The sequence below is a fragment of the Pipra filicauda genome, unplaced genomic scaffold (genome assembly GCF_003945595.2).
Source record: "Pipra filicauda isolate LSUMZ 115617 unplaced genomic scaffold, ASM394559v2 scaffold51_size4534324_pilon, whole genome shotgun sequence".
Classification (NCBI taxonomy): Eukaryota; Metazoa; Chordata; class Aves; order Passeriformes; family Pipridae; genus Pipra; species Pipra filicauda.
Genome location: NW_024104665.1, coordinates 1,713,157 through 1,729,406, shown reverse-complemented (window position 1 = coordinate 1,729,406; position 16,250 = coordinate 1,713,157). Strand labels below are relative to the sequence as shown.

The 16,250-nt window shown below is 41.8% G+C and overlaps 2 protein-coding genes and 1 non-coding gene across 3 annotated transcripts in view; 1 reads left to right on the top strand and 2 right to left on the bottom strand.

Annotated features, from left to right (window-relative positions):
- Positions 1-6,620: 6,620 nt before the first annotated feature.
- On the bottom strand, positions 6,621-8,391 carry LOC114003374 (nascent polypeptide-associated complex subunit alpha, muscle-specific form). The gene is made up of 2 exons (XM_027750309.2): positions 7,300-8,391; positions 6,621-6,725 (listed from the first exon to the last, which is right to left on the bottom strand). The coding sequence occupies exons 1-2, from the start codon at positions 8,389-8,391 to the stop codon at positions 6,705-6,707; spliced, it is 1,113 nt and encodes a 370-aa protein (XP_027606110.2). The 3' UTR covers positions 6,621-6,704.
- TRNAI-UAU lies at positions 7,587-7,680 on the bottom strand. The gene is made up of 2 exons: positions 7,643-7,680; positions 7,587-7,622 (listed from the first exon to the last, which is right to left on the bottom strand). It is a non-coding gene; the product is annotated as a tRNA-Ile (tRNA).
- A 4,445-nt stretch (positions 8,392-12,836) lies between the features above and the next one.
- The window catches only part of HAAO (3-hydroxyanthranilate 3,4-dioxygenase), a 32,660-nt gene continuing 29,246 nt past the window's right edge, over positions 12,837-16,250 (top strand). Inside the window, exons 1-2 of the mRNA XM_027750303.2 lie at positions 12,837-13,095; positions 16,000-16,078. Coding sequence (XP_027606104.1) covers positions 13,016-13,095; positions 16,000-16,078 — 159 coding nt within the window. The 5' untranslated portion in view covers positions 12,837-13,015. The remainder of the gene's footprint in view (positions 13,096-15,999; positions 16,079-16,250) is intronic.

Genomic DNA, 16,250 nt, shown 5'->3' with positions numbered 1-16,250 from the left:
ATAAATAAAACGCAAAGTGAAAGATGAGAAGAACAATTAAGTACAAACTTTTCTTCCAGTGTGCGATGCCTCTATCAACAACCAAAAAAAAAAATAAAAGTTTTTAAAAGTCAAGTCAGACGTTTTTAGTAGAGCATTATACTGATTATATCCTCCCACCCAGGGACCACAGAACATAAAGGCCCCTCCAAAATTATGCCTGTCAGGCCATCAGTCTTCATGTGATTTACTAGTCAGTGTACACAGATACATATACAAAGGAGATCATTATGCCCTTCTGAATTCAGGTGTCATCCAGGAGGATCATTTCCACAGTTTTAACAGTGACTGTTCCAAACTGATGCTGTTCTTCCCAGCAATTGTATATTGTGGCTCTACTTCCATTTCCTTTATCATGTATGCATAAGCAGGCCCCATTTTGGTCTGAATTATTTAGCCTATAATTTGAGCTTCTGTTTTCAACTAGTATTTACTGCTGAATCACGCCAAAAATCACACATACTGAATATTGCTGTGGGTCATACTTTAAAGCCCCATGAATTTCCTGGTTTCCTTGCAGCCAGACATAAGCTTCACATTACTTTGTGCCAATCCTCTTACAGAACATGAAGCAAATTCACTGACATCAGTGAAAATGCACCCACTTGCATTATACGTTAATACTACACTTGAAAAACAGTCACCTCAATTTAGCTTCGTTGACAGTTTGGCATCTACCTTCAGAGTTAATCAGATTACAGAGGAGCTCCTACAAGAATACTTCGAATATATTACACTTGCAATAGGAGGTCTGTTTGCTAGATATCCCTTACAACAGCCAGATGCTTAGAATCAGGCAGCAAAACATCAGCATCAGGCTAGGCATCCCTAAACAGCTCTAAAAATTTGTCCAAGTGTTGTAAGAATCCTGTCAAAGGGCTAAGGTTACTACGAACCTACAGACAATGGGGCAAGTACCCTATTTTTCTACGAAAGATATGTGCCTTCAAACACAAAGACACACCATAGCACTCCTAGTACTCTCAATGAAACACAAGTCTCCAACTCAAAAAAAAAAATGGATTTTCAAAGATACTATATGTTAAAAATTTGAGAAATAACTATACAACCACATCAAGCATTTCCTTTATTATAATAAATAGCAGTAAGCATTTTTTTTTGGCTAGGTTACACTGCAAGTGCAGAACAGCTAAATGACAATGACACACACAATCAGATACACACATCAGTCACAGCAGTATTTTAAATATATTTAGGCTACTATAGGCCTTGCAAACAGTTCAGCAATAGAAGTCATATTTTAAAAGCTATTAGAATATTAAATACATATACAAGCACCTATAAATCTCAACAGGTCTGAATGTAGGCAAATTTTACTGGCACAGATTTCAATGGGACACAGCCACCAAGCTTAACTGACTTCACAGGTCTCACGTAGGAAAAAGGGTGTTAGGGCCAAGAAACGATTTGGCCACTGAGTTGGCTCAAGCCACTATCACCCAATAGCCATTCTGGTCCACACAGCCCCTCCTGAGTCACCCCAGGAAGTGCAACAACCTCCTGCCACTCAACAGGGATTTACAGGAGCACAGTTACAGCTGCATTGAAACAAGGTGACTGGTGCGGACCTTGTGTTGCAGTGTAAAACCCTTAGCACCACTTGACCAAAGTGGAGACAAGCTGAAACCCTCAGGAGGCAGCTGGAAGGATGTGGAAATGCAGGTGGGGAGGGAAGCATCTGAATGGGTTCTTCCCACCTTCCCTAAAATGGTGCCAGCTTCAAGGCAACCCTTTATCTTTTGAAATATCTTTTGAGGTGGAAGGTGGGGCAGAAGCAAGGTCAGTAGAGAGAAATGCAGAGCAGCCCAGAGCACACAAGAAATTAACTTCCCAACCCTGGATCCAGGTACTTAGTACAGACACCCTCTACCTCATCTTGGCTGAAAGCACCCTCAAAACTCCCCTAAAGCCTGAGATGGACATATTTTAACTTCCATGTGATGCAACAATGTACAAAAGAAAAAATTACAGCTCACTGACAAAGCTACATAAACTTTCATTATTAACAGTTTTTTAATATTAAATGGCTTTTAAATGTTCTGGCATAACTATGAGGTGACTTTCCATAAAGATAATGTATATCCTTCTTTAAACTTTTTTTTTCATCAGCATGTTTAGAAGTGCCTAAACTTAAGATGTACAGCTAACCAACTTTCATCCCCATTTCAATAGGTAAGATAAATGGAAAATAAATGCAAGCAGTGAAGTCAACTGACTCTGAAACCTTGCAAGTGATTTTGAATGCTCATGTTTATGGATTGACAGCCTTCCTTCACGAAACCAGAAAACCACCATACAGCCACACGACCTCCAGCACAACTGCCTCTTAAAAATTTGACACCAAATTTTCAGAAGACAAACGTTTTAAAGCTACTGCTTTATCCTCTTCCACAGTCTTCATATGCATATATTATTATACACATAGTAAAAGTAGTAGAAGTATTTCTTCACAATACCATAAATCTGCTACCCCATGTATAGAGATCTCTGAACTAAAGTAGTCACTACAGGCTCAATTGCCTACTTCAAGTGAGCATCTCTTCCTCAAAATTTGTAATTACAGACTCTCTGACTATCTCCTTCCATTTCAGCCACTTCCCCAGCTTGTTCTTCCTTTGGGTTTCGTTTAGTTTGTTTTGCTGTATTTTGAGACTTTTCCAAGGTCTCAAATATTTAGGCTGTACCAAAACTATTTCAAGAAACCAAGAGTCTTTTTCCACCTTAAAAGCAGAGACTAAAACAGCAAACTCAGCATAAGCAAGAAAATTAAATAGGCACAAAATGCAGTACTGATTGTCCATTTCCTTCCTTTTCCAAACCAGAAAGCTGAGCTCTCTAACCCTCCCAACACCAGCTTCAAACCCTAGAGAGACCAAGGGGTCTCTTATATTGCCACACTAAAGTAACCACTCAAAACACACAGAAGAAAAACCTGCCTCTTGAGATCTCTCTTTGCTCAAGCAAAACATAAAGGCCAATTTGCTTTCTACAGCAACTTCATCTTAGGATGGCTTGACTAGCTAATACTTACTCATTTATTTTTCACTTACTCATAAATAGCACATTCATACAGTTACAACCAGAGAGAATGATTCTTTAAATTTTTTTAAAGCTTCCTTAGCTATGTTTTTCTAGCTGTCTCTCTCTCTGTCCCCTCCTTTACTTTCTTTTTGTGAGCTTGCTTTTCTACTCCCCTTACAAGTTCTTCCCACTTGTCCTCCTTCTGCCGGCTTGTATCAGCCCCACTGTCCCCTTTATCTCTCAGCCCTTCTCTTCCCCAAGGAGGTTTCCTTCTGAACATCTGACTTCTTTTTTTTTTTTTTCCCCCCTTTCCTCCCCATTCTTATCTTATCTTTCTCCTCACAGAAGTAGTGTATTTCTGTTTGGCTTCAAAGTGCTCTTCCACACAATCTGCAAACACCTACACTTCATTCCTCTCCTGCCAGCTACTGTTTCCAAGCCTAATACCTCCATAGCAGGGGCACCCGCAGTGGAAAGCAGCCACCTGGACTTTAGGGAGACCTGCACAAAAGCCTTTAACACCAGCTATTCTTCAAAAAATTCATTTAAGAGAATCTAAGTCAGGCCTGCTACACTGGCACTTTGGCACACTACTGAATTCATACAAACTTAAAACACAGGACACAGGCCATTCACCTCTGGTATTCCAAGCAATATCAACAGACTTTAACTTCAGAAAGGTCCTCAAGATGTTGCATACAGAGGTGATGGTGGAACCCAAAACAAAACTAAAATGAATCTATACCTCCAGTGCGCTTTGTTTTCTAAGCAACCCTTGGAATTTTGGCCTATTGTTCTGTGCTGTTCTCTGCTTCGCTCTCTGCACAACGGAGCATTTGGCAAGTGGTTTCTATTTTTAGGATGTCTGGGAATGTTTTGCTTTGGGTTTTCTTTCTTGCTCTGTGGGACCACAGTGCCATCTATTGGAAAAAGCTGGTAAAAGCAGGCTCTTTTGGGTTGTTTACTATTTGCAAGGACTAGAAGAATTTATTACTTCGGTTTTGTAACAGTTAGGTGGTCCAAGTCCTTATCGTAGGCTTTTATAGACATTTGTTACGATATGCAAGCCCAAACATTATGGAAAGTTCCAGATTGTTACAGTCAAAGAAACTTAAGTTAAGCAAACCCTTAAGGGCCTCACAAACACCAAAACTGTATTAACATGCCAGAACAAAAGTTGCCACTACTGGAAACGAAAGTCGAAGGCCTATGCTGTATGAGCCTGTCTTTCCTTTTCCTATATCTCCCAACCCAGTGGGACTCCCTGTTTTAGCAAGATCATATAGGGATAAACACAAACCCTGGTACCTAACCTGATTGTTATTAATTCTCCAAGATCAGGTAATAGCTACATTTTGTAAATACTCTTTCCATCAATAAGCAGTGCACATCAAGTTTCTCTGTGTCTACAAGCAGGCCCTCTTTCTTTCCACAGTCAGTGGGAACTCAGAGCAGCCAGAAAAAGCCTATAGAGTAGACATGGTCCATGTTCAACATTAAAGGAAGAGCAACACAAATTTTAAGAAGAGAGTACTTTTTAAAAAGAACTCTGGAGGGATTCCAGCGGAGTTAGGGAGATAAAGGCCTTTGGGCATGCCATCCACACCAGTCAAATTAACACAGAAATAGAGACCATGGCACAGGCTAGAAGAAGCAGGCCCCTAGATAAATCAGGCAGCATGGAAGACTCACCATGGGGAAGCCCTTCCTTCTGAATGCACTTCCAGGAGCAGCCACAGCCCATCCAAGCCCCTTGCCAGTTGGCAGCAGTCCCCAGACTAAAGCCACATCTCCCCCAGCTACCATCTACAAGGACAGTGATAAACACTGGGAAGTGACTCACAGGGAGAACAAGCTCTGGCAGTTGGCTAAAACGAGGCACAGGTGAACAACTTTACTATCTGGGGAAGACGAGAGAGGAGGAAGGAGAGATTACCTCTCAGTAGATCACACTAGTGCAGCTGGCACTTTGCATCCCTCACACACAGGTGTTTTCCAAATCTATGTGCCTCCATTAAAGCTTTAGAAAGTAAGAGAGCACTAACACACAGACAATTGAGAGCTCTCCCATAATGCTGTATAGGTGTCTTTATGCATACATGTATTTGATATACATACATACACACACATTTGTATATATAAGCCACTACCAACTAGCATTAAAGCAATAACCAACAATGCAAGACCAAAAAGCCCAATAAAAAAGTCAATTTAGCATAATAAAGACATAAACTTTCTTTCCATAAGCCTGTAAGACACCTAATTTTTGAGAAAAAGTTGCAAATGCAAGTAACAGGCCCAGTCACTCCACATTTCACCCGATCAGAGCTGCTCAGGTTATGCCAGCAGCACCATGGCTGCCCAGTTCAGCACCGCACAAGGACAGGCTTCCCACACACCCTGGAGAAATCCTGCCCAGGCCTAAGCCTCATGCCCTCCCTGAGCACAGCTGCTCTCATAGGGGCACCCGGGCTCACATCCTCTCCCTCTCCACAGCAGCTCCCAAGGAAATGAGGCAGAGTCATTGACCTCAACCCAGCACGACACCCTTCCTCCCCAGCATCTGTGGAGCCTCCCCATCACCAGCCCCACAGCAGCACTGCCATGTGCTGGGGCAGGAGGAGACCCCAGCACACCCCTGCCCAGGCACCCACTGCCAGCTGTGCCACTCCAACAGGGCTTATCTCATCTTACTTGACAGCCCCACCTCCCTCACAAATCCCTCGTGCTTTAGCATCGATTCACTTCATATCGTAAACACCTATTAGACAAATAACATTCTCATTTTACAGGGATTTCTCGTAAATCCCTATAAATTGCTCTGATTTAGCATGATTTCCAGTGTCAAATGCCCATCTTGAAATGTTTCCCTCAGGTGTCAGGCACAGCAGGCCACCAGTAGGGGCAGGATGCAAACAAGTGTCACCTCACATAGGGATTTTTGTCCCTTTTTACTTTTTTTCCAGAGTTAAGACAAAAATCATCTTGCAGGCAGATGATAAAAGGCAGATAAAAGCCTAGGTAAGGACCAGTGTGATGAAGGAGATCTTGTGGAGAAGGCCATAGCACCATGTGCTCCCACTGCATGTCCTGGCTGCTCTCTGGCACTGCAGAGGCCCGTTGCAAAACAGCTGTGGAGGGAACAGGCAACATCTGCTTCATGCACCTTAAATGTGGCAAAGATTAAACAATCACCCACCTAGCATGCCACAGCAAGACCCCAAATGCTAAACTTGCAGTTCCTCCTTGTGAGAGAGTGCAGGAGCTGCTGTGTGTTCCTGGAGACACAACAGGGAAGGGGGAAAGCAAGCAGCACTGTCCCTACTCAAGTTTCCTGAGAGGTCTCTGTCCAGGAAATGGAATCTATTTCCCTCTACTAAGGGTTTTTGTGGACTTTTTTCCTCCAGGTACACAGAAGCAGCATTTTCATTTTCTAGTACTTCCAGTACCTCTGCAAATACTCCTCTGTACTGTCTGTACTCCTCAGCACTGGGAAATGGATATCCTGCAGGATGAAGAAAATGCGAAACCCTGCAAGCAGAAGATGGACTTTATTCACTCTTTGATACATTACAGATCTCTGTTGTTGACTTAGACTTCCTTATCTTGATATGGTGCACGCTTCAGGCATCACTGCGCCGGCACTGAAATCAGAGAAGTTAATGCAAAATTCAAAAGGGATAAAACCGTAACTAGAACAGAGAAGTGGTAGTTAAAAACCTGAAAGTGGCACTTCAGGGACTTAACGCCTGCAGTACAGATGCTAAAGGGCTGATTTGGGCAATCAAGGCACCTCTGGCTGCATGATCTTGAGAACCTCACTGAACTTTTTGATATAAATTGCACTGCAAAAGCAGCAAACTAGATGTTAACATAGAGGTGACTTCACAAGATCTGGGCCTAAACATTCAGGCAGCTTTCCCCAACCTCTGTCAGGAAGCTGCCCTTTCTCCCACGGCCCTGCTGCCTTTCTTATATGGTGAAATCAGAAATTATTTTAATTATTTTCCTTCCTGTTGTTGCCCACACATTTGTAAAGCATTACTGAGGTAATGAGAAAAGATCTGTCATCGACAAAGCAGGCAAAAGGGGGAGGTGTTGTCACCCTTCAGCTGTAGTGATCGCACCAGTCAAGTGTTTACTTGCGCTCCGTATTAAACAACACCGTATAAAATAACCCCTGTTTCCTGCGAGTTCTCACTCCCAAGCAGCTCTTACCAGGAACACGTTTTTTACACGCTGCTCTGAACAAGCCAAACCTACAAGCCTCAGTGAGGCCGTGTTCCTGAAGCCAAACACACCCGTGCCCAAGCTGCCATTGCGCGCCCCCCGCCGTCGCTCGCGGCGGGACCAGCCCCAGCCACTTCCCAGGGTGCTGAGTGCCCCTCTCCAGCGGGTCTTCGCTGCCGCCACGGCTGCATAATTTTTCCCTTCGCCTTTGTCTTCCTCCCTCCGGAGCGCCGCCAAGTCCCAAAAAAGCCCGCTTTCCCTCCCAAAAAGCTGTGTGCTCCAGGTGAGGCTCGAACTCACAACCTCGGCATTGCTCGGCTTTGTACTGCTGTATAAGTACCGCGCGCTAACCGATTGCGCCACTGGAGCCCTGACACCATCGCCTCCCGAACGCTTTATCAAGGGCTCCCCGGGCCCCGGCGGGGGAAGGGCGCACACGCGCCCGCACCCTGTTCTGGGGGGCGGCCTTGGGGCACCTCTCTGCCCTGCCCGGGCTGCGCTCCTGTCCTTAGGGGCCGAACAGCGGCGGGGAAAGCTGAGCGAGGAGCTGTCGGGCGCTGCGCCGCTCGGGGCAGGCGGCGCCGCCGAGCACGACAGGGAGGAGACAAGCTGCAGCTCCGGAAAAACACCTCCGCCCCGAGCTCCGCGCTGGGCGGACAGGGCGGCCCCAGGGCCGGCGGGCACAGCCCGGCCCCCTGCGCCGCGCGGGCGGGGCCGCCGAGCGGGGCGGGGCGGGGAGCGCGGTGTCCTTCGTCGGGGTTGACGCGGCCGTGGCGGCAGCAGGTGTCGGGGGGGCAGCGGCAGTGACCTGGCCGACCCCTGCCAGCCCCGGGCTGCTGGCGCTCCCACGCAGTGCCGCGCTCCGGAGGCGAGGCAGACAGGCCGCTGCCCCGGGTGGTGCGAGTCCGGGACTCCTGACGCCCTTGGGCAAAAGGCACTGGCCGCTGGGTCAGCCCAGTTCAGCCTCGCGCTCATCTGCAGCCGTGGGGAGAAAATGCACCGTCCGTCGTGCTGAGGCCCGGGCAGCTGAGAAAAACATCCGGCTACTGCCAGGGAGCTAAATGACGATATCTGTAGCATCGCTGCCTGCGCGCTCCGGGGCTCTGCAGCCTGCGTGCTGTGTGCGGCACCAAGGATGCCTGGCACTTTCAAAACAAGTGTTTATTCAACCCTACACGTTTATTGTCAAAGTATACATATAACATGAATTTATTTTACAGTCAGATCTATGTTAGCTTTATGTGGCAAGAAGATGGTAAACACAATTGGCACCAGAAGATAATTAAATCCAAGCAATGCTCCAACACACAGTTGAGACAGACATATTTTTCTTTGCACTCGTGGAAACATTTACGTTGCTGCCATATTTACTTCCCTAGACTGCTCTGTTGTGTTACTGACTTAAGCACTACATAGTGTTTTCCTTTCTGCAGTGACTTTACCGTGGGCAAAGGAACAAGCTCTGGGAATTTCATTACAGGATGGATGGTTGTAGAAAGTGCTACACAGGGCTTGGATTTCCATGGCTTCTAAAAATGAACTATTGGTGGCCCAGCAGGAGGTGTCAGGCACTCAGCCAGTTTAAGTAAATTTCATGGATCTCCCAGGTACTTTTGGCAGACTGAGCAGTTTTGTGTGACTCCGTTAACTCCTCCCCTCCACAATCCATAAATGAGCTGACACTTTTTTAAGACTGCTTTGAATGGAGAGGAGTTGTATCTCACTTGTCAAGAAAGTTGTTTTGCTGTTGGTATTACTGTGGGCATTACCTAAAATATATTTGTAATATTTCGGTGGTATGCACCACTGACAGGTGAAGTAGCATGCAATTACTGTATCTGGCCCTTGATGAAGGTGGCTGGCATGGAGAAAAGAGAAAACCGACAGTTCATTTCTTAAAGACATTTTCCATCATCACATTTAGTTGGCATACCAGAAAACTGCAGCAGCTTTCATTGCCCTTAACAGTGCATCACTATACTAACAAAATGTTCTATACCACACAAAGATTGCTGTGAACATAATTTCATCCAAACAAGGGCTTTTTTGGCAAATACAAGAATGCCAGAAAGACTCAAAGCTGAAGCTGTGAACATACAGAGAAGCTCTTTATTGCAGATTTAACCTTAGGCAAGAAAGACTCTAATTTTAGTATTTATAGAGATGATAATTATTGCTTGTTGTATACTAATCAGCTTTCCCATAAAAGTAACAGTGATAATGGTGAAGATTCTAGTAGTTTTACTGGGATCTTTAATTATTCTGTTGTCCTACGTGAATCACTTGTTTCTTATGTTTGTCCCCACAAACTGAGGCCCTTGGTAGTATGTTTACAAATATAGCAGTGAAATTTAGCCGTATCACTTTGTGGGAACATAACTGGACAGGGGTTCAAGTAATAAATTTGTTATTGACTGGAATTTTTGTTTTCAGCAACTATATAGGATTTTTTTAATATAAATAATTTTATTTTTAAGTACTTAATTTGTGTTTGTTCTCAAAGATCAAACAAAAAAAGCACAGAATTGACCAAAAATAGGAAGTGTATTCAACTGGCTGAAAATAATTATTTAGTCATATAAATGTCTTCCTTTTTCATTTCTTTGCAATACTAACAGAAGGAAAAAAAATAAAGATAAAAAACAGAAGTTAAAGCTGTCTTAATGGTGAAGAAAGTTGCTTGCTTCCTACTGCTTGCAGAATGTCCAGATTATCACTTCAGTGTAGCTCCATTTTTTTAACACCAGCATAGATAAATCAGTCTTGGTATTGCACAGGGACAGAACGGCCAAGTTGAAACGATACTGAAAGGATTTTTATCTTCAAATTGCTGGCAAATGTAAACCTCCCCTGGTGAAGATTTTTCAGAATACTTCTTTGCACTAAGTGTGAAAAAAAACAAGGTTTAAGAGCCAATTTTCGCAATGCTGTTTGCTCAAGAGTAGAATGGGCTGAGTGGAGGAGGCAGTATCCACACTTGCTGGCTTTATGGTCTGTTTCCCCCTCCTGTTCCCAGGGGCTCTAAACAATTCTAGGTCTTTAGCACCTTCTTTAGGTGAACAAAAAAAAATTAGTATAGGGAGTATAGTTAAAAAAAGTATATGACCAGATACCACTTTAATACAGATAAAAATCCTGGCCAGTGACCCCTGGCCTTAATACTCCTTCTAACTAGAAACACAATATTTAATTTTGCTTTTTATTAACATATCCTGCTTGCTGGACACCAACTTGTAAATTTAAGTCTCTAGTAGGTCTGGTGTTTGAGGAAAGTAGAAAAATAAAGTAGGTGTTGTCTTAAACTCAGGGTTTTTTTCACTTAACATTTCTTTCCTGCACCCTCAATGCAAAAGATGGATTATTTTGATGTAGCAGTTTTGTGCTTCAGTACTGTTGCAATTCTCTGGCAGTGAAAGCTGACAAATAGAGTCCTTACCTTTACAGAAAGGGAAGGATCTGAGCCAAATGGTAGAACAGAAACCCCAGCAGCTGAAACAGGCTTTGATGGATGTGAAGAGTCATTGTGAAGCAGACTAGCAAGAAAAATCCAGGCCCCAGTCAGTTCATGCAGCGTATGAGGTGTATTTACCCGGGTCTCACAGAGATGCAACACTGGTTCTTTTCTTTGGCTCTCCAATACACTTCACAGAAGTAGCATTTCATGGCCCAGTACTTTCCTGCCATGCAGATAATTTCTTAGCCCCACTGTTACATGCATGAAGAGGCCATTAACTGCATTTTTCAAAACCTATTGATTTCAGAATGTTGCAGAAAATACTACCCTGTAATAATAGCCTCAGCATCATGCTAATGGTGAATTTTGTAAGTCCATGTTGTTTCCTTCCTGAGTAGGTCTAGGTTTTCCTACCTCACTCCAGCCACAAAATGGATTTATCAGCCTGTGACTGAGAAAGTTTTCTCTGCAGGTAATAGTAGCTTGTATTCTGCCTGGTGGAAAAAAAGTGGAGACTAGGGATTAAAGTAGGGGTTGTGGACAATAGCCCACCATTAAAACTGGCACAGTAATAGTGTGGTGATAAAGGATTAGCTCAATCAATTCCAGGATCTGTAGGTTTTCGTATTGTGACTTTGTACAGTACCTTGGCTTTCATGCCCAACAAATGAAGTCCTGCTCTGTGATACCTGTTACTAATGATGAGGTAAAACCTTACAAAACCGTGATCGTTAAGATAGAGTGTCTTCAGTTCTCCAGTCCCATGAGGCTGGGTCATAATCCTTTAAGTGAAAGTGCATTTTAAATATAAGCTCTCTTTCTGTCACAGCTAAATAGTTTGCCAGCAGCCTACAGAACAAAAAATATCAAAATATACCTATCTGTAAGTCCAGAAACAGGCCTAACGAGTTTCTTGTATGCTGGTGTCTCACCACAGCCATTCTGTTGGTAGAAATTTCTTGTTTTAAATAAATAATGTGGTGGTGGTGTTTTATAATTGAATGAAATAATAATTACTTTGGGCTTATTTCAGAGGAAATTATTGCCAGTCCCATTGTGATTGTACTAATACAGTTGAACTGTAATCCACATGTGGATCTTTTTATCCCAAAATTAATGTATTTTTTATCAGTTACAAGATGAGTTTAAACTAACCTGCAAAGAAGTGGTAGAGATGAAGGTAAAACAGAATCACATACTTGAATAAGTGCATAATATTAATTCAAATTTATACTCCCTTGCTTTTTTCCATGCAAAATTACTATGGTGTAAGGTAAAGATCTCCCAGATTCGTACTGTTCAGCATGCTGACTCTTCAGTCCCATAGCTGTACTGCCCATATGTGCAAACCACGGAGGATGCACCACTCACTTTTAACCAAATCGTATTACAGCCATATACCCAGACACATTCACCCACTACGCACAGTGTAGATATAAGCAGAAGACTAAGCTATGTCAAGACCAAAGTGCTACAATATTGTAATGTCTTGGGGTTTTTTGTTTACCACCCATTTCACATGTTTGGAGTTTGAAAAAAATGTTTATACATTTGCTTATTAAAAAAATTCTGGGTGGTGGGGAACACAGTGAGCAGTCCTGTAGCAACTGTGTAGGCATTGAACAGAAACTAGTGAGGGAATAAAGACTAATACAGATATGAGATGCCCAGTACTTCTCAGTTTCTTGTTTGCCTTTACAATTTGATGGCAATATGCTGCACTTTCCCAAAGGGCATCACAGAACCAGGTTCAGCTCTCCAACAAGTCCTGCTACAACATTGGCACAGAGCGATCAAATTAAAATGAGCATTTATGGACAGCTGCCTTTGGTCTTAAAAATGCAGGAGACATCTGTACTTTGGTTATTTGGCAGAAGATCCCAGGGAGGTCCAAGCTTTGCACATTTTTCTCACTGTGTAACAAGGCAATTTTTGTAGAGAGGTAACATACACACCCCAGTTGATGCAGTAAAGACAATCAAGAAACCTCCTGTGGGCAAAAAACAGTCTCCAATGAAAATACATATTTTAGAAACACTAGTCAATTATTAGCTAAGCTGCTGGAGAATTAGTACTCTACAAAATAACCTTTGGCTGATGGACCTGTCCCCTTTGACACTGAAGCCTGAAGACACCTCTACTGCCAGCCAATCCCTAAGCACTGGGGGTGGAATCACATGCTGTTTGCTCACAGGAAGAGCATTCTGCAAACTCTAATATCTCAGTCAAAAGTTTCATAGCTGGTGGACCATGGAGCTTCTTGTGAATGTGAACAAATGGATAGAAGAAAACAAAACTGCCTTTTTGCCACCTGTTTGCAATAAGCTTATGTAAGTAAATGAAGATTTCTTTTACTAAGTTATTAGATATATAAATATTTCTAGCTATAAGAGGAAGCGGCAAAAATGCATAACATGGTAAAGATTATTAAGGAACCATAGTTCCTCATCAGACTGCAGTCAGAATGCTGTTTTGAAGAACTGATAGTGGCTGAAGTCTGTTTTGTAGTGACTCAGCAGAAGCTGCAAAGATCAACTTCAATACAAGCTACTTGCCTCAACTCGAAGTCTCTCGTAGGCAGTGAGACTGAGTTAAGAGCATTTGTGTCAGGCTCTGTGACAGTAAACTAGAAATCAGAGGAGATGGCATCACATCCAACAAACAATAAGATATAGCTAACAGATTAGTGCTACTAAGTTATAACCTGATAGAGCTGCTGAGAATCATTCCAACATCACAGAGGAGCCAAAGCTGCAGGAGTAATCATAACCATCGGTATATATCGCTGAAAACAAGGAGAAAGGAACAGTAAGGGCACTGGAGGAGCAGGTTTCCAAGGCATTTCCAGCAATGTCAGGAGGGTAGGGGAGGCTGAAGAGGCAGTTTAAAAGCTATGGACTGTATTCTGAATGAGATAGGTAATATAAGAGAAAAAGTGTGAGTATTACACACTTGTACACTATGCATATTCTCAATGTCAAAGCTTGTGCATAAATTCCAGTGTAAATTGTCCATTGTATTGCACCTTCTAGTCAAAACATTAGGAAGGATTTCTTTTTTCAGTGAAGCTGAGGGCATCTTTTGTCTAAAACTCTGTATACAAGAGGCTTCATTAGAAAGTATCCTCTGTAAAGAGTAATATAGACTCAGATTTTATAAAGAAATTAAAAAGGATTTTTCTTAACTCTAATTAAAATAATAATCCTGCTTTATAATTTTAACCATTAAAGAAATATCAAAGAATATGCCTCTTGCCCTACCCTGAAGTGCTATCTTTAATGAAAAGCTGAATGGGCAATTCTGTAGCGATGATATTAATTTCCATTCACAGGTGCAAGGGTTACTTTTCAAAGCAATGGTTGCAAGGCAAAGAAAAGGTACGGGGCACATCCCTACTGTCATGTCTGTGTTGAGACTACAGTTGTATGTTGAACTGAAAAATTGTGAAACTTGAATCACTGCAATAGTTTCACAATTGGAGAGAATGAGGAAATTATCTTCTTGTTATGGGTGTTTTCATTCCTTTCATTTTCAAAATGGATTAGAAGGATTTTGTAAAGCGTATCCATTTCTAAAGCTTACCAATGACAGTGGTAAAATTTTAGTATTTTAATTTCTTTCTTTATCAGTAGGTTGAACCTTTTTTGTTATTACTGCACTGTAGCACCTACCAGAAGTTCTGTGTAATCCTTAAGTAGCTTTGGAATGTGACATCTATCAATAGCCTTCCCCAGAAGCACTGCAAGAAGCCACAGTGAAACAAGAAACATTTTTTGTGATAAAAATTGCATAGCTTTAAAAAAAAAATCCATTTTTCCAATATAACCTTAGCCTATATAGGAGGAGAGAAAAACCATCTACTGCATGGATTCTGAGTCTCTCATCACCTGCTTCTGGTGCTACCTAATATTTTCAGGATTTTCCAAAAAGTTTTGGGCAATTTTCCAAGAAGAAATTAATAGATTTCCAACATTTTTTTAAAGGCTTCATCCTTTATGTGCTGAGTAAAGATTTGCAAGGCAACCTTCTCACTGCCACCTACTGCCTCACTGGAAGGCAACCACCTCAAAACATTTAAGTAACTTAAAATCCTATGTTTTAAGAAAGAATTAAAAGTTAAAAACTAGGTCTCACGGCAAATCACTAGTGTGTCTTAAGTTGAGTGTCTAAAGTTATTATGGCTTTCAAGCTTTTATTAAGTTATGTTCCATACACTCGAGAAAATCAAAATTTTTGAATGCTGATTTGGGTTTTCAAAAAAAAACTTCAATTCCTGAAGCACTGCCTGTTTAGAGTTTTACCAAAGTCAAGAAAAGGATACATCTAATTAAATTGCGGCTCTTATGTTGTATTTTAATTATTTGTACTAATCTTACAAGTTTAAATGCTTTTTAACCTCAACAAAGAGAAGTTAGCGTAAAATCAAAACTTTTGACATAGTTGATTTTTACAGGTATTTCTAAAGCTCTTCTTCTGGATTCAGAATATGATGCTTACCATAATAAGACATAAGAACAAATTTTGAATCCCAGCTAACAGTCCTGATTTAGAGTTTTTCTTAGCAAAGGAAAACCTGTTACCTTACCTCTTTATTAGTGTAAATGGTCTGATAGGTAATTGGGGTGATAGCTATTCTTTGTGACAGCTGAGAGAAGGGCTCACTGGGGCTCTTAAAGAGGTAGAGTTAAGAAGGGGCCTGGAATCTCCTTTCTGAATTAGCCACAACCCCACTGAAACTATTGTAACATTGTTCCAGGTTAGCAAAATCAGTACAAATAGAAGAGAAATTAACTGATAATTGCTACCATCAGTATCTCTGGTAATTCTACCGCTATGGGGGAAAAATGTGTTTTTACTTTATTAACTTCTAAAAGAGTTTTGTCTTTACATAATCAGCTCAAGGCAAAGATCCATTTTCCTCTTTCCTGTCTCTTAGGTAGCATTCTTTATCTTTACATTTCATAGTCCTTTCCACAGTTGGTAGCTGTTGTTGTCCTCTTTTCATATCTGGAGGCACTAAAACACCATCAGGGAGGTAGCTGGCCTCAAATCACCCAACAGGACAGTAACAGAGTAGAGAGATGCATCCAAGCTCTTTTGAATTCTCATTCTGGATGTTGCTTTTCACTCAGCATTGTTTCCTTGACTCACTGTCCTAATAGAATTTTTAAAAATAAGTTAAAAAAATAACATCATGAATAGAGGTAGCTTTAAAATGTCACTTTCTTTTCTAGGCATCGCTATCAATTAAATGTGATGTTTGTTGGAGGGCCAAATGAAAGGAAGGATTATCATATTGAAGAAGGAGAAGAGGTAACATATAGGTTGTTTATATTTTTCTGATTTAATTGATCTGTAATGACTAAAATGCATCTACTTTTGAAGGTACAGCTTCAAGTTAGCAATGCTAGACTTAGTGATGTTGTATTTATTAGATGTATTCATAGACTTCAACAGAATCATTCACCAGAACCATACACCATCT

Excerpts from the sequence above, each read along its gene's own strand:
- LOC114003374 (XM_027750309.2), bottom strand. The coding sequence starts at position 8,391 with ATGCTACAGATATCGTCATTTAGCTCCCTGGCAGTAGCCGGATGTTTT. Across the intron at positions 6,726-7,299 it reads GTGTAAAAAACGTGTTCCTG|TGCCGGCGCAGTGATGCCTG; the intron begins GTAAGAGCTGCT and ends CTCTGATTTCAG.